The 22,241-nt window shown below is 39.1% G+C and overlaps 1 protein-coding gene across 3 annotated transcripts in view; it reads left to right on the plus strand.

Annotated features, from left to right (window-relative positions):
- Nucleotides 1–22,241, plus strand: part of MYLK (myosin light chain kinase) — a 176,859-nt gene that overhangs the window by 132,850 nt on the left and 21,768 nt on the right. For all 3 annotated transcript variants that reach the window (XM_048954167.1, XM_048954165.1, XM_048954166.1), the window contains exons 20-25: nt 787–914; nt 3,753–3,906; nt 15,036–15,338; nt 18,443–18,481; nt 18,580–18,673; nt 19,715–19,918. In XM_048954167.1, the coding sequence (XP_048810124.1) occupies nt 787–914; nt 3,753–3,906; nt 15,036–15,338; nt 18,443–18,481; nt 18,580–18,673; nt 19,715–19,918 (922 nt within the window). The remainder of the gene's footprint in view (nt 1–786; nt 915–3,752; nt 3,907–15,035; nt 15,339–18,442; nt 18,482–18,579; nt 18,674–19,714; nt 19,919–22,241) is intronic.

The following is a 22,241-nucleotide window of genomic DNA, read 5'->3' on the forward strand; positions in this document are numbered from 1 at the left end:
GTTCTGTGAGGAGAAAAACGGAAACCCAAGCCTGTTTTACAAGCTTATTCACAAGATTACATTTAGCTAAAATTTAAATCACGAGCATTACAAAAATAACTGCTACTATTGAATAAACTACAGCAAAATTCTATAGCTTGTCAGCACTGTAACTCCAACCCTTCTGAGTATCCACAACACAGCTTAGCCTTCAGTTAGAGGGTTTTTCTATGTATCACAGGACGCCAAATCTGCATAAGCACACACCCCTGAGAAGCTGAAAAATCAAAGATGATTTCTTTCTGTGCCTGTGTAATAGATGTCCCACATGAAGCTCACCTGGCCACTGAACACAGATGGTCAAAGGCAGCTACCAAGTTTTAGATTTTCTGAGTGCTGTTATTATGAAGCAAGTTTGCAGACACTGCCAGCATATGCAACTGAGATGAGGCTGGAAGGGACCCCTTTTCAAAACTGCAAAGTGAAGGAGAATCCTACAGCACATTTAGTGCACTGTTTGTTTGGAACTGGTGAACAGTTTTAGCAGCTTTGGCCTTTGTATTTCTGTATGTTGGTCTTGTATGAGCAAAATTCTGATATGTACATTGCTATTGCTTTTCTTCAGTGGAATAAATAATGTTCACAATGTTGTTTCATTGCAAACAACAGGTGTGTGCCAATCCATGTTTCAGATGTGGCTCTGAAACTGTTGAGCTGAGAGAGAAATGTGTTTTGAATTTTAAGAACAATAGAAAGTATAGTAACATAAAGGGATTGGTGGTGATTTTTTTGTTTTGTTTTTATCAGCTACTCCCCCTCAGATTACTCAGTTCCCAGAAGACAGAAAAGTCCGTGCTGGTGAATCAGTGGAATTGTTTGCCAAAGTGGTAGGAACAGCACCCATAACTTGCACCTGGATGAAATTCCGTAAGCAGGTAACTTGATTTCTGGTCTCTTTAACAAATGGGCCTAAAGCAATGACAGAGGGCAAAAGGTGGTGTAAAAATCTTGAATAAAGTATCTTCAAACACAAATGTCACCACGCGAGGCAAATCAGCAGTTGTGCTTCCCTCATCCCCTGGGCTTAAAGTTCTTTCTGCTTGAATTACTTTTTCTTGAATTACATGTGTCCATAAAGGCAGCTTATGAAAAGAGTTTCTTTAATGAATAATTAAAACACTTGAAACCAAACAGTGCAGTATGCAAGTGCTGTTAAGATAGAGCAAATATAAATATATATTGTAGCTGCTATTGTGTTTATTTTATTCTGAACTTACTATGCACTCTATAGAACATAAACAAAAACAGCTCCTCCTACAAGGAAGTTTAGTCTATAAATTCAGATGGGTCAGCATTACATTGAAAGAGTTCAAAACAGGCTGCTAGTCCAAAAGGTCCATCTTTGCTAACCTCAAATAACCTCTTACTTCAGGAGAAAGAATACAGTGTAGGTTTTTGGGTTTTTTTTTTTTCCTGAATTCCTGAATTTCCTTCGAATTCTTTAGTGTAGAGACTGAAGATTAAAAAAGATTTACTCGTTTCTGCAGTGATAGCCCTCAAGTGGTATATAATTCCTTATTTTGCTGAGCTCTGTCTTGGCACTGCAGTGTGCCCCTCATGGGTGAGTTTCTGATATATTCACAATTCATTCTGTGTTCATCACCAAGTATAACTATCTTATTTGCACAGATTTTGAGTTCATTTTTATGTTAAAAATCTAAGTGAAAGCAGAGACCAGCATTTCATCATACCTGTAGCAGCTTCATAGTCTGTGATTTTTTCCATTTCTAAAATGATGGTCAAAATAATCGTCTTTATACCTTATATATGCATCTTATATATGCTTAATTATTTTCTATGAGACAATCTAAAGATTTGTAAAATTGTACATTACCATGAGATTTTTTTTCAGGAATGTCAGGATGAAAAGGGATTGATATAGAAAAGAAAAAGCATCATAAACAGTGCAGGAGGATAAGTGAGAGCAGCAGTATTTCACTTTTTTAATTAAATTGTGAACCAACTACTATGTATTTTGCTGCATAATTATTTTAATTTCTTTTTCACATATATTTCATCACATGTTGTTTTTTTTCTCCTGGATTTCTTCCTTTTCTATAAATGCAGATGATTTTGACTCTGTTCCATTTCCATTTGTAAAAGTGAAAATCACTGTAGTGTTCTTACGGTCTTCCTGGGGACTATCTGTAGTTGTTTGAGCAAAGCCAGTGAGTGGTTAATTCTGATTTCAGCCCTTCCACTGTGTAGTGCAGTAAGCAGAAGGGATTCATCCCCTCGTGCTCCTTCCTCACATTCCCTCCGGTTCAAAAATGCCACAGTGGCCTCCTACAGGTACAATCTGGATGAATATATTGGCTGAAACAAAGGAAATGTCACCTTGTGATGACCCATATAATTGTATGTGACAGCAATCTACTGGAGTGATGCTGGAGCCACACTCAGCTAAAATGGAGACAGCTTCTGAAAGCCACTTCTATTAGTAAAGTATTAAAATGAGTTGTTTTACCCCGCCAGTTGTTGGAGATTCTTAACCTAGCCAGTGTATTTTTTTATTTCTCTTACTCATTAACTAATTCTAATGAAGCAAAACATTACAAACCAGTGTAGAATCAGAAGATCATGGGGAAGAGAAAAACCTTCAGAGTAATTTAAACTGTAATCCTACATAATCCCATTTAATTATTTTCTATTCCAATTACTGTAGGAACCATTTTCTCAGGATACTTCTGGGCATACAGCAGTGTGCATGTTTCATCTCGGCTGAGGAGAAAGCAGAACAAGTCCTGCTTTTAGCCTTGTAATTTCTGATTCTCTGAATATATGTGACAAGATATGCCAAACTAAATAGCCTTCATTTTTATTGAAATTCTGAGAATAGTTGGAAGAGTCTCTTATCTAAGAAGGAAGTGGTGGGAGAAGGGCATTGACATTATGTTGTCTGCTTCATAAGAACACAGGGTACAGCTTCTATAATTGCAGTGTAGCATTATGAGTTTTAAAATAATCTTTCATGTCTCCAGTTAATACTGATTAAAATCTATGTCTCCTTGGCCATTTATGCTATGATAGCTTTGTTTCAATTAAAAGCTAGTTCTTAATACGCCTGTGGTATTTAGCTGAGATTTCAAGTTTTGCCTCTCCAGAAAATAAATATGCCTTATGATGGCTAATCTGCAGTTTATATTTCTCTCTGCACAGCTCTACCATTATATCTCCATTTCAGGCAACAACATCTTCAACTGTTCAAAACCATGAGACTTACCATGATTTATGTTGAAGTACAGAACAAGGCTCGTTGAGATGAGAGGGTAAAAGTCATAGCTACGGATGATTTACACATTTGGAATGGCAAATGAATTAGAACGATGGGGGCTAAACCCTTGTGCCACTGTGATCTCTATGAGATATGTGAGACCAAAGTTTTTCAACGTGCTAATTACACAGTGTGCATTTTAAACCTGCAGAAGAGATGGTAGAAACCAAAGCCCCTGCTCTTTAGTGGAGTCCCACAAGCACCAATGCTCCTTATTTCTGTTGTAGGAACGGAGCTATTGTAACATTTCACTGCATTTCTAGATGACTTGAGTCCACTACATTCTTTGCCAGCTGAACATACTCACTGCTTGGATAGAGTTATCTCCAGATGACCATCATTATCCTATCCTTGTGTTTTATGTACTTTGAGCTCTTACAAGTATGAAGATAAAGAAATTCCTCCATAAGATCTTTTTTTTTCTTTTTGAACTTGGCAGATTCAAGAAAATGAATATATCAAAATTGAGAATGCTGAAAACAGCAGCAAGCTAACAATATCATCGACAAAGCAGGAACACTGCGGATGTTACACGCTAGTTGTAGAAAACAAACTTGGCAGCAGACAAGCACAAGTCAACCTTACAGTTGTTGGTGAGTCTGTAATAATGATATAGAGTTATTCTAGACATTGCTCTATATTTGTTTAATAGTGTATATGATGATATGCAAAATAAATAAATAAATAAAACCATCAGATAAGTTAAGAAGAAAGAAGCAAAAAACCAATTCTTTAAAAAAACATCAGATGTTTGCCAGGCTGCAAATTTTAGAAGTGCTGGTTTAGGAAGGACTGAGATGGCTTCTCTTAAACTGGAAACTTGAAAACACCCGGTTGCTTGGAGGAGGGAGGTCTTGTCCTTGTAATTGCAATTCCTACTTTTGTCCACTTGTTTTACAGAAGCAAAAAGTGATGGGTAGAAACAGTCTGTTTTGAATATAAAGCCCTTTATATTCGGATGTCTGTACCACACTTATATTCTTAAATATGCATGTAAGCTATGAGAGTGAGAGCATTTTAAAGTTTCAAAAAGCCATATCAGATGACAGCTTCAGAGCATCAAGTTTGTTGTCGCAGACTGTGGACAGAGATAATTTTAGACTGGCAGACAGTTTCAGTGTGTTTGGAGATTTAACTGCTGCCCTGGTGAGTATCAGAGAAATTGAGGCTGTGATACCGAGTTTTGCAAGGGGCAGTTGACCCATCTTGACATGGATACGCAGCAAATGGTTCCCATGCAAATCTAAGAAATTTCTACAAGCAGAGATTGAGATCTGGTTAAAACATCAGTCTGCTTCCTTGTGTTCATAGGCTCTGTTCTTTGTGGCCTGCAGAGGTGTCTTGACATAAGGACCCCTTCCCTGGGGAGGGAAAAGCCCAGGCATTTGGACAAATTCTAATTCAAATAGCAATTCTTCATCCTACCACATAGTCATAACTGCATTGGCTCTGCTGTCTTAACAGATTGTGGGCTAGGGAGTAAGTAAGCAATGTGTGCATAATGCCAAAGGTAAAAATCTGACTCCAGTGAAATCCATGGCAAAATACCACTAATCCAAGTTGGACTGGAAATTTATTCCAGCAATCCAGTGAAATGGACAATGTGCAAAGTTTAATTAGTAGAATCACACTTCCAGTTACAACAACCACTATGTAAGAGAGAATATCTTCAATTGCACACTATTGAGTATATTTTTGACACAGGCCACTTGATTATTTAGTTTCTTTTGCCCAATCTCCGGCACTGGGTGCAGTTAAAAATAACAATAAATGAGTATAAATATCACATAGGTGCCAGCAACATGCCATAGAACACAAGTAAGCATTTTCGCTTGATATATACATAAATCATATCAGTCCTTCCAATAGTAGGTTGTACATGTCAGAAGTATAGCTAGGTTAAAAATAAACGCCATGAAGGATTGGTCCTCAAATAACCATCGTATATATTATTCTGGCTACAGCTTTTGTGATCTAAGCCCCGGCACAACTGACTGGCAGCCAGAGGTATGGCAGGAGATCATTTGCTCTTCAGATTTTCCTTTTTATTACTCCTTCCTGGGCAGCTGCTACAGGCTGCTAAACGTAGGTTATTGGGCAAGATGGATTTTTTTCTAGCTAAATTGGTGCAAGAGTTCCTATGATCTTGTCATTAAGTGAGCCTTGCCTCGTCATTATATAAGTCACTGTTTTATATCCGTTGGAGTTAATTGGTTTGAAAGTCTTTGAATTCTATAACCTTATAAAGCTTCATCTCAGCCTCCTGCTTTTCCATAAGTGAGAAATGTGCCAGAGAACAGTGGGATTCACAGAGATGCTTTTAGGAGAGTTGAGCGAAAAATCCTTACAATGTGTTCAAGTTTGACATGTATTTTGGCTGATGACAAGAATGAATTCCCTTTTGTAAAATTGCCAAGCCCTTCAGTGAGATGTCTCACTGATGTCAGCACTACCAGAAGCATGACAAGGGCTCCTAGTTTGCTCTATATGCATTTTAAGGCCAGATTCTTTAATCCGGGTACCCCAAAACATGAGGAAGGGTGGTAAAAATGTCTCCCTTCTAAGGAGGTAGGTTTGAATCTCACTACTGAGAAAAATCCTTCGCACTGCACTTTGAAATGATGGAAGGTGTTGTCTTTTCTCCGAGGTTGAAGTCAGAATGGGGAATCTGTACTTCTCTAAGTATGCAAAACGTGAGAGCTCTTAGTATAGCAAAGCTCATCCTCACCTCTTTGTACTCTCTGCTCTGTTCAAAGTACTGGGAAGAAACTTGCCTTTACTCCCACATTCTTAAGATGGAGAAAGCCCTAGTGCTAGAGAGTAGATTTCATCTGCAAGCTTAACTAATCTAGGCAGTGATTCTGACGCTCGGAGTCTGAGGAGTGTATGATGGGAAAAGAAGCACTTGAAAGAATCCCAACTTTGTTCTAACGATTTTTTTTCTTAATTCTTTTTTTTTGCAATTATAATTAATATCTATGAGCTCATGGATCAAACCAGTTATCCATATCTATGTATCAAACCACTTACCCATTAAACTCAGCCTCCAGAATAAGCTGCTCCAATCCACACAACAGATGCACAAGTATTTAGTTAAGTTAGAGGAGACCCTTTAAACTGACTGGCAGTGTGAAGTGATGATGAGCCACAGGGACAGAGTTTGAGCTTACCATTGATTCAGTGTGGAACTTTGTGCCTGTATAAGCACTAATAATACTCAGAGACCTGAAGTAGAAGACATCCAAGTTGCCCTTAAAGAACAGACTGTTCTCAAAATGCCCGTGTTTTTTCTCTATTGTCAAAATTAGCTCTCTCAATTAAGCAATTCCATTAGTTGAAACATCTCTCTAGGGGGATTTTTGCAGCATGTCTCTGCTCCAAATCCAAATCATACTGATGTGGGACTGAGCTAATGATTCACAGCAGACACTGTCTCAGATTAAAGCAGACTTCTGCTGCCAAAGCTATATTAAGTGAGCCAGTGATGTGCAGAATGTACAATAGGACTGATTTAAGAAAGGCAGAGCCCTCACTCTAGGGTGATAGCAGGAAATATTCATTCCTTTCATGCCATTTATTGGCTGTATCTGAGTAAATATATCAGACTGCTGTTTCTGAACATTTTAGGTGTGTGACAGGAATGCCTCAGTCTGCAACCATTTTTGAAAAATAAACTTGGTCTTCATATTAGCTGAAGCTGAGTAGTGTGACAGAGTCAAAAAAATAATAGTATTTAATGAGGAGGATTTGTCAAGGAGAATAAGTGGTCTATTTGGCAGCTGTGCTGTAAACTGCTTTCATGATTTTGGGCAAAATGCTTAATGTTTCCATGCCTAATATACAGGGGTATTGAAGTGTTTGGTGAATAATTTTGGTATTGGTGAAGATTTTTCATACAGAACTAAAAGCACAAGTACTGCCTACCTGGGGCACAAATTTAATCAACTAAGTATTTTAAGTCCTTTAAATTTGTACTGTTTCAGTTGTAGAGTTGTATAAAAGTTATGGTGGTGATCATTGAGCTGTATGATAGGTACATGGAAAAGAATAAGAGCAATATCTTTACAATCTGAAAAGCTCAAAGATAATTGTTCTGGTATATTTATTATGCTAAGCAGTTATGTACATAATGTACACTCTGTGTCCTCATGCACTGTTTGAACAGCGATAAGCCAAGAACTTAAGTATACTTACATATAAGCACGTTTCATACAGATGTGCAAGCAGTATAATATGACTTTATTAATACCTGCTGCTCTGTGTGTTGCTGTGATTCCCTGCTTGAGTGAGGGTGGAGAAATCGTATTCTGTGGCAAAACTTACTTCCATGCCTTTAGCAGAATATGTGTGAGCAGTCTCCCAAGCAAAAATGAAAACATTAACTTGAGAATTTCCATTAGAATAAGATTAACACTAACTTCAGTAGTCAGTGAACATAGTGGCAGACTTACTAATTATTACATGAAGGACTTGGTTCTGATTCAGAAAGGAATATAGCTGTACTAGCATTAGTTCTTTGCCCTTAAATTCTACTGTAAGGAAATGTAGTAGCATAATCATCAGTTAACAGTGGCACTATCAGCATTTCTGTGAGTGCCTGAGAGGTCTGGCTTGGGGCTAGCTGCTCAGTGAGTGGATCCAGTAGCGTCAGAAACGGTGTGTCCCTGTCTGGCAAAGCAAGTGCAGGCATTGGTGAAGCAAGCATAGAAACTTCAACAGAAAACAAGGCAGCTCCAAAGCACTGACATGACTGCTTCTGAAACTTTTTTCAGCCTCTTTTGAGGAGCACCAGATTATATCTTGCGGAAGCCATGTGATTCCCTGTTTACATCTAGGGTCCAAGAATGCAATGAATTTCCTAACAGTATGTGGGTGGATTTGACCTCTAACCTTTCACCTTTTAAGTTCCTTCGGATTGCTGGAGGATTTTTGTCATCAGTTTTCTGTTAAAGGGCAATGAGACTGACAGTTAAGGAAGAGATGTCTTACGCTGCTGATGGTTATGTTTCTGTTGTTGTTATTCAGGAGTGTTGTATCTCTCACTGTCAAGTCTCCTCTATACTGCTTGGTGGCCCAACTCTGCAGCCACATCAAAACTAAATTATGACTGGAAGATTAGAGCACATAAAGGACAAACAGCATATGTTGCCTTATCCATCAGTGCTGGTACACTGATCCCTTTGTTCTCTGAAGGCCCATCTAGTTTCAATGTCATTTTCCACTAGGAGAAATTCCAACAGAACAATCTAATTCGTTTTTTTCCTCATACTTATCTCCACTTGTTCTTTCCCAGTAAAGTAAAGGAAATATTCTCGAACTTCCTGTATTTTACCTGCTGTTAAATACTAGGAATTCCTTAGTTCAATCAAGGAATGATTGATTCATCATGACTCCAGTTCCTCACATGAACTCAGTGTTCCTAGGACCTAAACTCACACTGCAAAGACTTGGTATCAGCTTACATCTCACCAAGTCTTAAAACTCACCTTGCTTTGCACTAGGCAGGTATCAGAGCTCTCATTCAACCAGCTATCAAATCAGCTGCCCAATGTGTAGCACATGAGTAATCTGAATAGCTTGTTGACTCAGGGGCGTAGCAGATGGTTTAGAAAATGGGCTTCTGAGAATGCATTAGATATATTTGTTTGTACCTTGGGCCCATGGCAGAAGGAGATGTTCTTGTGCTGTGGGCATACGCGTAGGAGTGCTGAGCTCTGGTTTCATTCCCTGTTCCATTCTCCTGCATGTCCTTGGGCAAGGTCATTGCACTCCTGCATGCCTCACCCCACTGGCAAATTGGGAAAAGATGACACAAAGCAGTGCTGCAGGCCTTCTGTGTTCATGAGCTATTTTATCCACAGGTCTAAAAAATGCAGTGTTTAAATAACAGCTAGAGCTGTAGGGAAGGGCCCCAATTCATGGAGGCTAGCGCAAGTCTTCTGTATGCATTAAAGGGGAGAGGAGAATTTCAAACTCTGACAAAGCTGTAGCTGTGGAAATCCCCTGAGCTAAGGGACCTTGTCCATGAGGTCGTTGGCTCCTGCTGCAGAGTCTGCTTCAGCAGGAGAAAATTTCCTCTTCCCTTGTGTTGTTCTATGGGATAATACAGGAATTCTCTTCTAGTTTATGTCAAACCTGTGGTGTAGTAACATCCAGCAGGATATTACTGCATAATATAGTATAGAAAGGGGTAGCAATCTCTCTACTTATACCAGTTCCCTCCTTTGGAAAAAAAAATCTGCAGGGCATAGTTTTCCAAGCACAGCTGAGAAGTCTGCCATGACCCCAAGCTCTGTCAGCAATAATGCAGAGTTCAGTTATGGCCTTTTATGGTTTCGCTTTTCTCCTGCTGATGAATTTCAAATGAAGTCTCTGCCAGTGCTGTCGGCATGGACAGTGTTCAGCTGGCTTTTGCAGCATATTAAATACCTTCTCTGGCTAAACATCTTGTGGAATGGAATTAAATTGTTTCTTTCTGTCTATTCTTTATCTGACAGACAAATATCACAATAGCTAATAATAGTATTGTACAGTAATATGATAACTGGGTTTAGAAAGAAACCAAACGAATTTTGAGAACAGATAAAGAAAACTGCTTCAGAGACATTGCTTTGGTGCTGACTTACTCTGTCAGTAAAAGAAACATTAATCTTTTCAGGGACTGCAGTTATACTGTTCTGCATTTCCAGAGGTTTTCTACTGCAACAGCTTAAGAGAGCAGCAGAACCCTGTGAGCTCCTAATACACACCAAACCCTGGAGCTCAGCTTGGGCTTGGGCTAACCCTCACATCAAACAGCAGAGCAGTCGCCATTTCCCTGCACTCTGAGTTAGATAAGGAGAACACTGCCTTTTTTGGTCTCCTGGAGTGGTACTTGTTCTGCAGGCTCTGTAAATTGAACAGTGTTGAGAAGTCAGTGAGAATCTGGGTGGCACAGTTTCATGTTATGCGGGTGAGCTGTATGAGCTGGGGTTTGCCTCCATACAGGAAGAGAGAAAGTTCCTTAGGAGAAGGAATTTGGGTTTGTAGACCACTAAAAAAGACAAGGACTTTGAGTTGAGTTTGGTTCTATGATAAACATTGTGCACGCACACGCTTTATGCTTTTCAGTGTATACAAATAAAAAATAATTAAAGGTTACTGCAGAATATATATTCAAACCATTTACCAAAGTATTTCTGAGAATGTGAGGAAGGAGTGCAGCAGAATTCAATCTGGGAGTAGATAAGTGCTTGTTTCAATCCCAGCATGTTCTTAAATGTGGCTTATACATTTCATGTGAGGCCAGCTTGTGACTTTACCTTCTACCCTGAGGGAAGAGTGTCACAGAGAATAAAGTGAATCTGACCTCCTCACTTCCCCTTCTTGCTCTGGATTAGCGGTAATTTATGTCTCCTTTGGCTGCGAAGTAGCTTCTTTTCTAATCTGTGCATAGCTGCTGGAGCACAGATGGAGGAGAGCAGATGACCTCTTTCACATCACCTCCACGCTCCTCTTACTTTCCTGTGCAGAGTATAGCACACAGGAGCTGCTACTTCCATCTTCCCTGCAGTGTTAGTGACTGTGACTGTATGCAGTTTCCATGCAGCTGTGCAGAACAGTCCCTTGGCAGGTTGGAGGCCAAGTTGGCTGATTGGCCTTCTCCTTTGCTTGCAGCTGGTCTTTGTGAGCCAGTTCAGGGCAACCCTGCGATTACCTGAGGAGCTTTGTGCCTGTGACACACTTAATGTGTAACTGTTTAACCCCTAGCTTACCTTGTTCACTTTTGCGATTATTCTATTAGTCAAATAAGGTGAACACATATCCTAGTAAAAGAAGTGTAAGTACTGTCCACTGCAAAGGAAAGTGGAGTTTTTAAGGTTCTTACCAAGTTCAACAGTACTGTGGGTACAGCCAATTTTATGGACACCATCCAGAATACCATAAAGCATAGCTAAGTCTTTGTTTTGTTGTTATATGCATGATGCAAACTGGCCAACACTGGAATGTCCCTGATTTTGCATAGATAAGACATCTGATAGAGAACATACATTTTTTCTTTTGCTGCAAACAATAGTGAAGCTGAATTTAGATATTGATGTTTTAAATCAATAGCTCCCCCTACCAATATTTCCTATGGAAGTGTTCACAAGGAGCAGTGTATTTTTCAATGCACTTACTTGTTTCTAGTTCACATTTTGACTTGAAGCTATGGTTTACTGCAGAATAGCAAGAACAAAATTGTAGTCTAATGAAGTCTACGAAAAGTTCTTGTAATATAAGCCTAAGTGTGATGTATACGAGTGCAAAAGACAGCACATGAAACAAATGAAATAGTGAAGATGTTCAGCTCAAGGACATGAATGGTGCAATAAGCACCAAAACAGAAGGACAAAATAGGGAACTCCACACCCCATCTCACTGGATATTTTTATTGGAAGCAGTTAATTGTGCTGATAGATATTTCATATTCCAGAAGGGAATGTAGTTTGGCAAAGTATCCTAGCTTTCAATACAGACAGATGAATAAGGGGTAACCTTTAAAATCCCCATGGAATAAACTACTGAGAAACAAAACAGACACATGGAGAGACCATCTGCAAATTCTCTGAATGTGAAGAGCTGTGGAATACCATCCAGTTTGATATAAAATAATTTTAACAATGTTAAAATGCTATATATACATCTGTCATATTAAGAAAGAGCAAAGATTAGGCTTTCTTGTTTATGATCTCCCACAGCAGCTACTAGCTCCATATGCATACATTGAGCAGATCCGCAAGCAGCAGCACATGGTAGGTTTCAAATCAAAAGTGCATCTTTCTGGCTTGAGCAAGTCCAGCCAGGGTTCACTCATTCAAAAGTCAAAAATCAGTTATTTTTCTTACTGGGGAAAAAAAAAAAAAAAATACTGCAGTAGAAATATTCTCAAGATTGGCAGATATTAAATTAAAATTATGTAGCATTTTGTTGACAGCTGATATCCCCTTGGCCATGAATGTTCTCTTCTCGGTGCTCACGTGCATAAGCCTTGCTTTTGCAAACTGTGCTGACAAAATGTGTTGCCATTATCCAGGTAAGTGGAAATGGAAAGAGAGACCACCAAGGTAACTGTGCCTTGGGATACTGAGAATCATAGAATGGCTTGGGAAGGAAGGGACCTTAAGGATCATCAAGCTCCAACACCCCTACCACAGGCAGGGCTGCCAATCTCCATATCTAATACCAGACCTAATAAATTAGACATATGTAATACTAAATATGGATTCATTGTAGAGCTGTGGTCAGAAGCTATCAAATGTACGGAACTCTATAACCTAGCCTTATCTCTTAAAACAGGTCTTAGTATTGGAACAAGCAATTTTTTTTTTCTTTTCTTTAAAATAAACCCTTCCTGCCCACATTCAGCTGTGTGCATGGCAGGTGTCAGAGAACCTGTGCTACTTTGACAAATCCAAACAGACATCTCTCGTGTGTGATACACTACTGGCGTAGGTTTTTCTTCAAAGTGTTTGCCCTTGCTACCAGGAACTGCACTGTTCTGTTTGGATTTAGGATAAGTCAGTCGTTAACCAAGTTTTTAAATCTGCATTCTGTGATGATGTAATTATGATTCTATAGGAGAAAATATGACATATAGCCAAATATTCTTCTGAGCAGATTTTTCAAGAGGAAACAGGCAATATTGTTCCCTGCAAGTTCTGTATGGTTAATAATTTGTAGTGATAAACAGTTGACTGTCATGTGTACAACGCAAGCACTTCTCTGGAGCCTAATGCAGTATTGTAAAAGGGTGGTATAGTGAATGTGAGCACCGTACTCTCACTTCTTGCCACTCTGAGGAGGCTGGGGCAGAACTGTTCCAGAGAATAGGGCTGCCTCTCTTCAGGCATCAGGAGACTGTGATTCTGTCCTAGTCTTCTATAAATTTGTACTTGTCAGTAGTCCTTTATATTTTGCCAGAGAGTGAGGCCAGTAAAATGTGACAACTAAGCAAGGCAAGAAGCCATTCCAGAGGTTAAGGACATCATGTCTCTATTTTGTTTAACAAATGATGTACATATAATAATGACTCTTAGTGGAACAGTGTTCTACATGTTGCCAAAAGTAGTGCAAATAACCTCTGCTCTGGCCATCAATCTCTCTTCCACATGGGCATTGTCATCTTGAAGCCATCTATAAAGCCTTGGTTCTCGTATCTCTTGTTACCTCTCAATGTTTTCCCGCATACTTAAAAATTCTATTTATACATTTCCTAGTACATATAAACTGTGGAGGAAGGTGGATATCCAATGATAACTGACTTCAGCTGACTTGCAGGGAAATTATTGGTCTATGGAACTCTGTAGAAAAGGGATGGCCCTGTTCCAGTCAGTGAAATGATGTTTAACTGTCTTGATCAGATTAGACTATCTTATTTTCCTTCTCTGTGAGCAAAACCACAGGAGTCAGAGAGGTCTTTCAGTCCCAGAACCAAAGGCATGGTTGTGGCAAACTGTGGCCACTTCTGTCTGCTCAGTCATTTTCCTAAGAATGATAATTTCAGTATGGAGAGATAACTGATATAGTCCACCACGTTAATGTTTTATCAAAGTGCGCATCAATTTCACCAGTATTTTGATGTTTTTACTGCTAAGAAAATTAGCTGTATTTTTTGGCTGGTTTGGCAGCTCTGCCTCTTAAGGAAAATGTAATAATGTCCACTGGCAGTTTTACCAGCAAAAGGGAATGGTATTTTATCAGTCAGCGTCCATTGCAACTGCTATTTGTAGCATAACACTATCTTTTTATTTTTATCTTCTGTCATTTTATCCCATCCCATGATTTTTCATTCAGCCTTAGTCCACTAGTTCACCCAGATCAACATCATCATTATTTTGTAGGTTTTGCTAGATTACTTCTGAGAGGATTATTCCCAGAGAAGATATTTTGTTCCCCTTAAGTCTTTCAAAGTGCTTAACTTCCATAACCCTTGTTTTAATCAGTTATTTTTTGAAGAAGTTGGCTTTTTTTTTTTGCTTTTTTTTTTGCCTTAGGAGAAAATTCATTTCAATAAATAGTTAATGATTAAACTTAATTTTGAAAAAGTTGTATAACTTCAAGGTTTTTGTATTGTCACACTCCTGCATAGCTGGTTGCTCATCTGCACACCAGGTTCTAGTGATATTGGCTCTAGCCATGCAAATAAGGAATATATGAATAAGTCTCTAAGTTAGGAAAAGCAGTTTGAAGTTTCTGTGTTCCCCTTCCCCAGCAGTTTCCAAAATGTACGTGATCTGAAAGTCTCAATATTTAAATAATGCAGTGTAAGTTGAATTTCTTTCCAATAAAAAGCACACTGAGCTTCTGAAATCTGCTCACAGGCAAAGAAGTTCAATAAATTATTGGCAGACATCATCCTTCAAGATCTGTGAGGGAGGTTTTCTTTCAGTACGTGGGGGCATATCTGTGACTGGTTTTAGTCTCAGTAGTTCCTGTAATGATAGCTGTGAGGGGCATTAGGCTCCAGCATGGCTTAGCTAGACTCCCAGGGACTGAACAGCCCATGCTGAGGCCCAAATGGGACTGGCATCTATTTGCTTGTTCAGGTTTCTATGTCTGACTGTGTTGCAGCTGTTTCCTTACTCTAATACAAACGTGTGAAGCAGAGAAATGACATGGAGGCGCCCGTAATCCCCTACAGAAGTCCTGCCTCTTACACGTACAATTGCATCGAACGTGCTCTGTGTATATGTTTTTACAGATAAACCAGACCCGCCTGCTGGAACACCTTGTGCATCAGACATACGGAGTTCCTCCCTCACTCTTTCATGGTACGGCTCCTCTTACGATGGTGGAAGCGCGGTGCAGTCCTACACTGTGGAGATCTGGAACTCAGTGGATAACAAATGGACAGACCTCACTACCTGCCGCAGCACGTCTTTCAACGTGCAGGACCTGCAGGCTGACCGGGAGTATAAATTCCGTGTGCGAGCTGCTAACGTGTACGGCATCAGCGAGCCCAGTCAGGAATCTGAGGTGGTAAAAGTTGGAGAGAAACAAGAAGGTGAGTTTTAAAGAGAACTTTTAAGAAATCCAAAGCAAATTTGCTTGCCGCTAGCCAAGCACTGAATACACAACAGAAACTGAGTGTCTCATACCTAGGTGTGGTTGCCATGCTTCAGACGCCAGCATGGTAGAGCACCTTCTGTCCTGTTGCTCCTAATACTCTTGATTTTGTGAATTCAACACTTGTATCCTACTTAGCATGTTGAGTTTGCAGTGTTGTGTGGGTGCTAAAAATATTTTTGATTCCACTTAGATAGAAATGTAAAAATACTGTTTACTATCTCTTGACTCTTACTGTTTGCCTCAAAGGGCTAATGGGAAGAGCTGGTGCATTTTAGAAATTATTCTGAAACTTGTACAAATATTTTGAACACGCATAAAAAAATCAACATTATTTTTTACAAAATAGATATTGTATGTAGATTTCCACAACTACCTACTGTGCAAGAATCACATCTATACCCCTACCACACTGGAAATCCCAGAACTGTATACCAAAATAATGGGTTTTTTTCCATATTTCCAGTCTTTAAGGCTTGGCCAATGTGTTGTATCTCTCCTTCCTTACTTGTGTATGCAGAGCATTGGAATTTTGAGTGTCTCAGATAATCCTTGTGATGATATCTTCCATTGCCGCAGAAAGGCAAAATGATAGCAAGGTGGCGCAGCGCCAGAAAGCTCTGTAAGCCTCTCAGTGGGCACTTCTAAACAAAATAGATTGTGTTCGTCTTTGAGTGCTGACTTGGATGCTTTCTGAGAAATTACTTTCCTCTATTGAAAAGATTTAGAATCTGATGTAAATCAGGATGCAGATTCTCTTCAAAGAGGGAAAAATACCATTAAGAGTAGCAATAAAATTGAAAGAAAGTGAGATATTATTAACACTTCATAGTAAATTTCCCTGTGTTTGAATGCCCTCTTTCTTTAGTTGCAGGGCAACCATCTTTTAGAACTGGGGACGTGACTTTTCCTGAGACCAAGCATACTGGACCAAAGCAAACAAGCTATTTTTTAAGACCAACAGTTTTTATACATAGATTTAATACAAAGAGCCTATAGAGTGTGCAAATTATTGTGATAAATATTTTTAATAGCAAAACGTTTCTTTGGGTGAGAAGAAATTGCATTTTGTTTGCAGGAGGGTGGGTTGTCTTTGTGTTCTCAATTCCAGAGCTTCTTGTTTTTTTGTTCTTGATGCTGCAGCTAGCATGAAGAAAGGACAAGTCATATAGAGCGTGATTTTTCAAGTGCATGAGTATAGCTTTAATTAGAGGCAGTGGAAAATGCGTGTGTTCAGCAACTCTGAAAGTCAGGACATTAAATTGTCATCTATGTAAACACTTAGCTGAGTAACAGGGGATTTTCCATTACTGTCAGAAAGAGTGATTACTAATTTTCACACTGAGGTGGCTGGTACATATCAACAATCCCAACAAAATCCTAGTGAAGAAATGTGTGGGTAACTCTTCACCCTTAATTTCAAGAAAGCAGCTTTAAAATAAAGTTGAAAGTCAGAACATATTGAAGTAGACATTGCCATGTTTGAGGAAAACTGGTGCCATTGGGAAGGTTTCTAGCACAGCTACTCAGAGCTTACCGAGCTCAGATATATTCTATTTATTTAATTTAGGCTTCCACTGGGGGACCAAAATGTTTCCAGTTCATGCCTTCAATATCGTGTCGCTCCAGAACAGGGAACTGACTTCTTTGTCTGTCTAATCACTATTTGGCATACGCTAACAGCTGGCAGCAAGGTTGGGATCAGCTCCCTTATACAGCCCTTAAAAGGGGAGGAAAATGTGATGTGCTCTCTGTAAGTGTGGTTTCTAGCTGAGGAAGATCTGAGGACAGCTACCCATGCATAGGGAGGGCTTGCTTCCCGCCCTGCTCTTCTGGTAAATGACTGCAAAGCAGCTACTCTGTGCTGGGACATACAAGGGATTGCAAATCCTGCAAAAAGAGAGGAGGGCTTTAGGAACAGATTGTAGACCTGATTGACTTTGCCACCAAAATACAGATGCAGCCTTATATGTTAGATAGGTGATGCCCATCTCAGACCAGTTTCTGTGCTTCCTTCATCCTGTCTTTCTGTTGTTTTCTTGTCACCTACTGCACCTAGCTCTATATTCTGAAGTTCATGATGGCATACAGGGTATCACATTAATGTTTCATAACATAAATTAGTTGACACAGTGGGGATAAATCACTTGGTTGGGATTGCACTCCACAGTGAAAAACTGCAGCTTAGTCAATTACAGGGAGAGTTGTTCAGGTTTCTGGAACTGTCTTTGCAGTTGCTCAAATTGCTGGTCATAGCCACAGGTCTTAGGAACAAGTCCAAGCAGTGTACATAATATATAACAGCATTCCAGCAATGGCCCCTTTGCTTCATTCTTGCAGGCAACATAAGAAATAACATAAAAACCTACTGGCAGTTCAAGTACACAAGAATTAAAAATAAAAACTGGGACACTCAGGCCAGTTTTCACTGTCTTGTGCCATTGAGCTTGCTAACATCTCTGCCTGTCTTTGGGACCTGCAGAACATTTGGATACCATCAATTTCAAAGCTCAGTCATACTCAGGAAGGTGCACGCTCTCCAAATTTTCTAGTTGTCTTGAGTCTGAAAAATGTGTCTGGAGCTCTGCAGGAAATCATTCCGTGTGCTTTGCTCTTGGTCTTGCAATGACAAAATTGCTTTAAAAAGCCAGAACAGGATTTGTCATCAAATCAGAAGCGTAGTTTTCGATTTTAATATATTTAATTTATTTTCTATTTCACTAAGGCATTCCTAAAGCAATTTATTAGGTGACTGTGAATTGATTCAGAATGCTCATGTTTCTAGTAGGGAAGTAAAAAGCCAAGCACTGCAAAACACGTGAACTTTATTTATCAAGAAACAGTGACTAGATTCTGACTATGTAACGAGTAGAAATGAAGGAGTGGCGAAGAGTTTTTCATTGTGAAGTTAATTCCCTGACTGTTTTTGATGCTTAGCCATAGAGTTTACCAGTTACACATGTTACTGTGAATAACATGGGCATTGTTTTTAAGTACCATACCCTATTTAACGAGCTATTCATGTCTTTATTCTTTTCACAGAAGAACTTAAAGAGGAGGAAGCAGAGCTATCTGACGATGGTAAGAATTTCATATTTTAATCAGAACAAATGAAAAGTTGTAATTTTAATTCATGTTTTATGGAGGTTTTAATCATGGTCCCTAATCCTTGTTTGTAGAAGGGAAAGAAACAGAGGTCAACTATCGGACAGTTACTATCAACACCGAACAGAAGGTTTCAGATGTCTATAATATTGAAGAAAGACTGGGATCGTAAGTACTTTGTCGTGCCTTTGAAGACACCTTGTTTTCCAAGCTATGAGGCAATTATAAAGTTCAGGCACTCTCACTCTGACAGTTTCTTGCACTCCTAGCACTCCAGCAAGGCTTGTCTGTTGCTGTAAAAATAGATTCTAATATATGTAAACCTCCAATACATAAAGACCCTTTATTTCTATTAATTGATATTTTTAATAGACATTACATGCATTTCTTGCAAGGGAAATTGGACACAAGTATGAATAAAATGAGAGGATTCGTTCATTGTTCAATGCTCTGAAGTCTAGCTGAGAAAGGAAGAACACACTGTGCACTTGCATTTCCATTATACCCATTAGTGGTAACAAGATTATCCTGCCCACAGGCTAGGATCTCTGCTGACAGTGGTCATAATCCTAAGAGCATTATTAGAATTGCTCAGTGAAGGTCAGTGATTAGCCTGGCTGCGTTTCTCAGTGCTCGAATTCATGGCTATGTGAATTGCATGCCATGGTAATCTTTGAGCAATTTGTGCTGCTGGTGGTGCTGAAGGCCAGGGATGTTGTATGCTTCACTTAACAGATCTGTCACTTCTAATTGTTAAGTGTATCACATAGGTGCAATTGTGCTTATGCAACAAAGTGAATCAAAAGTACTTGAGACCCTTACATTCAAATTCTAATTTCACCTTCATCTTGAAATGTCATATCACAGCTGAGGTGTTTCCTCTCTGCTACCCTGCAGAGATGTATGACCTGCAGAAAAAGGTGTGCAGAAGAACTAGAGTCACGTGAATGAAAGCCTGGTTTTAGGCATCCATTTTTTAAAATTTCTTGTATGAAAGAACTGTATAACTGGAGTCTCTCTAAATATGGTGCTCATCAAAATGTCTCGTAGGTTATTTTCCATAAAATCAGTATGGAAGAGTACCTGATATGGCAGTATTTTTTTATTTCAGACGGATGTGGTTGCACAGGAATATTTTGTAAAATGTTACTGGTCATGGTGGACAATACGTTGTGAAAACATTTTATGGAAATAGATGTATGTTTTCAGGGGGAAATTTGGACAAGTCTTTAGGCTTGTTGAAAAGAAGACTGGAAAAGTGTGGGCAGGAAAATTTTTCAAAGCATATTCTGCAAAGGAAAAAGAAAACATAAGGGATGAAATCAGCATCATGAACTGTCTACATCACCCAAAGCTCGTGCAATGCGTAGATGCCTTTGAAGAAAAAGCCAACATCGTTATGGTATTGGAAATGTAAGTATAAAGCAGATCATAGAATCACAGATCGTACTAACAAAGTTAGTAACATTGAAATTAATTATGCATACAAAAGTAGCAACATATCTAGACATGGGAGACTGTCACAAATAGGTTTTCAGACCTCAGAAACCTTTCTGATCATTTATCTAAATCATTTAAAATGCGTAAGTAACTCCACAAAAACAGTGAAGATGCATTGCAGCCTTTATCGAGTTTGTTTTTGGTCCGGTGTGTGTGGTGCTTTTCTGCAGCTCATTCTTCTATTGCCAGCTTAGGACAGGAGAGAAGAAAAGTTAACTGTAATTCAGTCTCACATTTAGAACCAAAAGATGCTTAAGAAGTAGAAAAATATCTTTCTTTAGGCAGTTCTAAACAGGTATTGAAGAAGTTTGTGTCAATGTCACAAGTTTCACTGACCAGTTGTCTCTTACAAAGAACTGAATATTAGTTCATAACACGCTGTTAGAGGGGAAAAATATGCTTGAAAATGCAAATTTCATAGCTATATTCTAACAAAATATTTGGGTTTACATGACAAATTCATCTAGGCAAATTTATAGTACTAAGAGGCATTGGGAGTACTTTAGTCTTCATATCTGATTTTGAGATTTTTAAGATATCTTAAGGGTTTTGTCTGATGTGTTTTTCCTGCAACAACATAAATACTGATTGTAAAATATTTATTTGAAACAGAGCACCATCCAAAAAATGTCCACAGATAAGCACAGTGCTATAGAGCTTCTCAGTGGGGTGGGAATTAGGGGTGTGAGGACAGCAGACACTTCTTTCTTCAGGAAGAGTGAAAGCTGAGAACATGTTCATGCAGCAGAATTCATTGTAAGAACCTGCATGGTGTGGGGTGGAAAGTAAAGGTCAGACTTCAGCAACACAAAGAATGAGCACACATGACCAGCGTGATGTTTGCATCATGCATAGCACACCTGCTTAGTGTGAATCCCATACTTGTGGCAGTAGCAGCTGGAAAGAAAATGAAATCCTGATCCGTGTTGATGTGTTCTTCCAAAAAGTTACATCAGCCACCGTGCTGCTTCTCCAGGCAGACAGCTGCACATCCACGTGCTGTCTGCTGCAAGGAGAAGCAGGTTCCTTGCTGGCTGGGACTGCTGAACAAGATATAAATTGTTAGGAGCAAAAGAGACCTTATCTATATTTGCTTCCTTGGCACTTGTCTCAATGATGTAAAAGCTGCTATTGCATTGGCATATTTCAGAGGCTGGAAGTCCGTTATACAACCTTAGTACTTGTGTGCAAGACAGTGCTTTTATTTTTAGATTCAGTTGAACAGGCTGATGATGGTAAGAGAAGGGAGCCCTACTTAGCTTGGAACTGGGAGCTGGCAGGCCTAATGGAAAACAAGGAAATGTATAAAAGGTTTGAATTGCATATGGCTTTACACTCCATTAGTTCCCCTCTGGCAACAAAAGGAGGTTATAAAAAAAAATACAAAAATACCAATGTAAACTAGCTTTGCTGACCAGTCTAATCATGATGAGATTTTAGTTTGGGATGGATGGCTACAGTGGTTTTGAAGCCTCACATGAAAATTTCCATAGTGTTACATCTATAATAAATCTAGATTTTTTTGATGACTCATTTTGAGTCAACTATTACAGCAAATGAAATCAATCAATTCTTCTCTGAAAATCATCCTATCTGTCTGCTGGAACTCATGTGCAATCTCAGGCATTTCCTTGTTGTATATAAAGAAAGTACTTCTTCCAAAATAAGTATCTCAGTGGAAAACGAACATGAGAAACCAGTAGCACGTGGTAAATGGCATTCAGCGTTGGGAGCTGAGTGCCTTCAAGTGCCTTTTTTGCATACTTCAGATAGTTTATTTTGACATGGATAATAAGATTATTGTGTTGAAAATCAAAATTATTAAAGCAGAATTGCAGCCGTAACCTTTGCTTGTCCCCACTTACTTGGTGTGATTAAAGCTGGCACAAGGTCGTTGTTTCAAAGAGAGATGTATTAAAATGTAGTGAGTATTTGCCCGGGCAGTTCCAGCATAGATTCTTCTCACTGTTCCTCCATGACAAAGTCTTACTCACAAAATCAAACACTTCTAAATGTGTGTTCTGCGCCTCTGTAGAGAAGAGTATTTTCCTCACACCGACCTGATCAGACAGATTCTGATGCAGCTGTGTGAAGGAAGCTGCTACTGCTGTGTGTGTGCAGGACCTTGTCTGCTTTGGTTCAGTTCAGCTTCCTAACCCATGAAAAATTAAACTGGATTTCCATCAGGACATAAATGGAAAAATATATATTCTGTTCACGCACTTGAAGTTTAATG

This window comes from Lagopus muta, chromosome 8 (genome assembly GCF_023343835.1).
Source record: "Lagopus muta isolate bLagMut1 chromosome 8, bLagMut1 primary, whole genome shotgun sequence".
In the NCBI taxonomy this organism is placed as follows: domain Eukaryota; kingdom Metazoa; phylum Chordata; class Aves; order Galliformes; family Phasianidae; genus Lagopus; species Lagopus muta.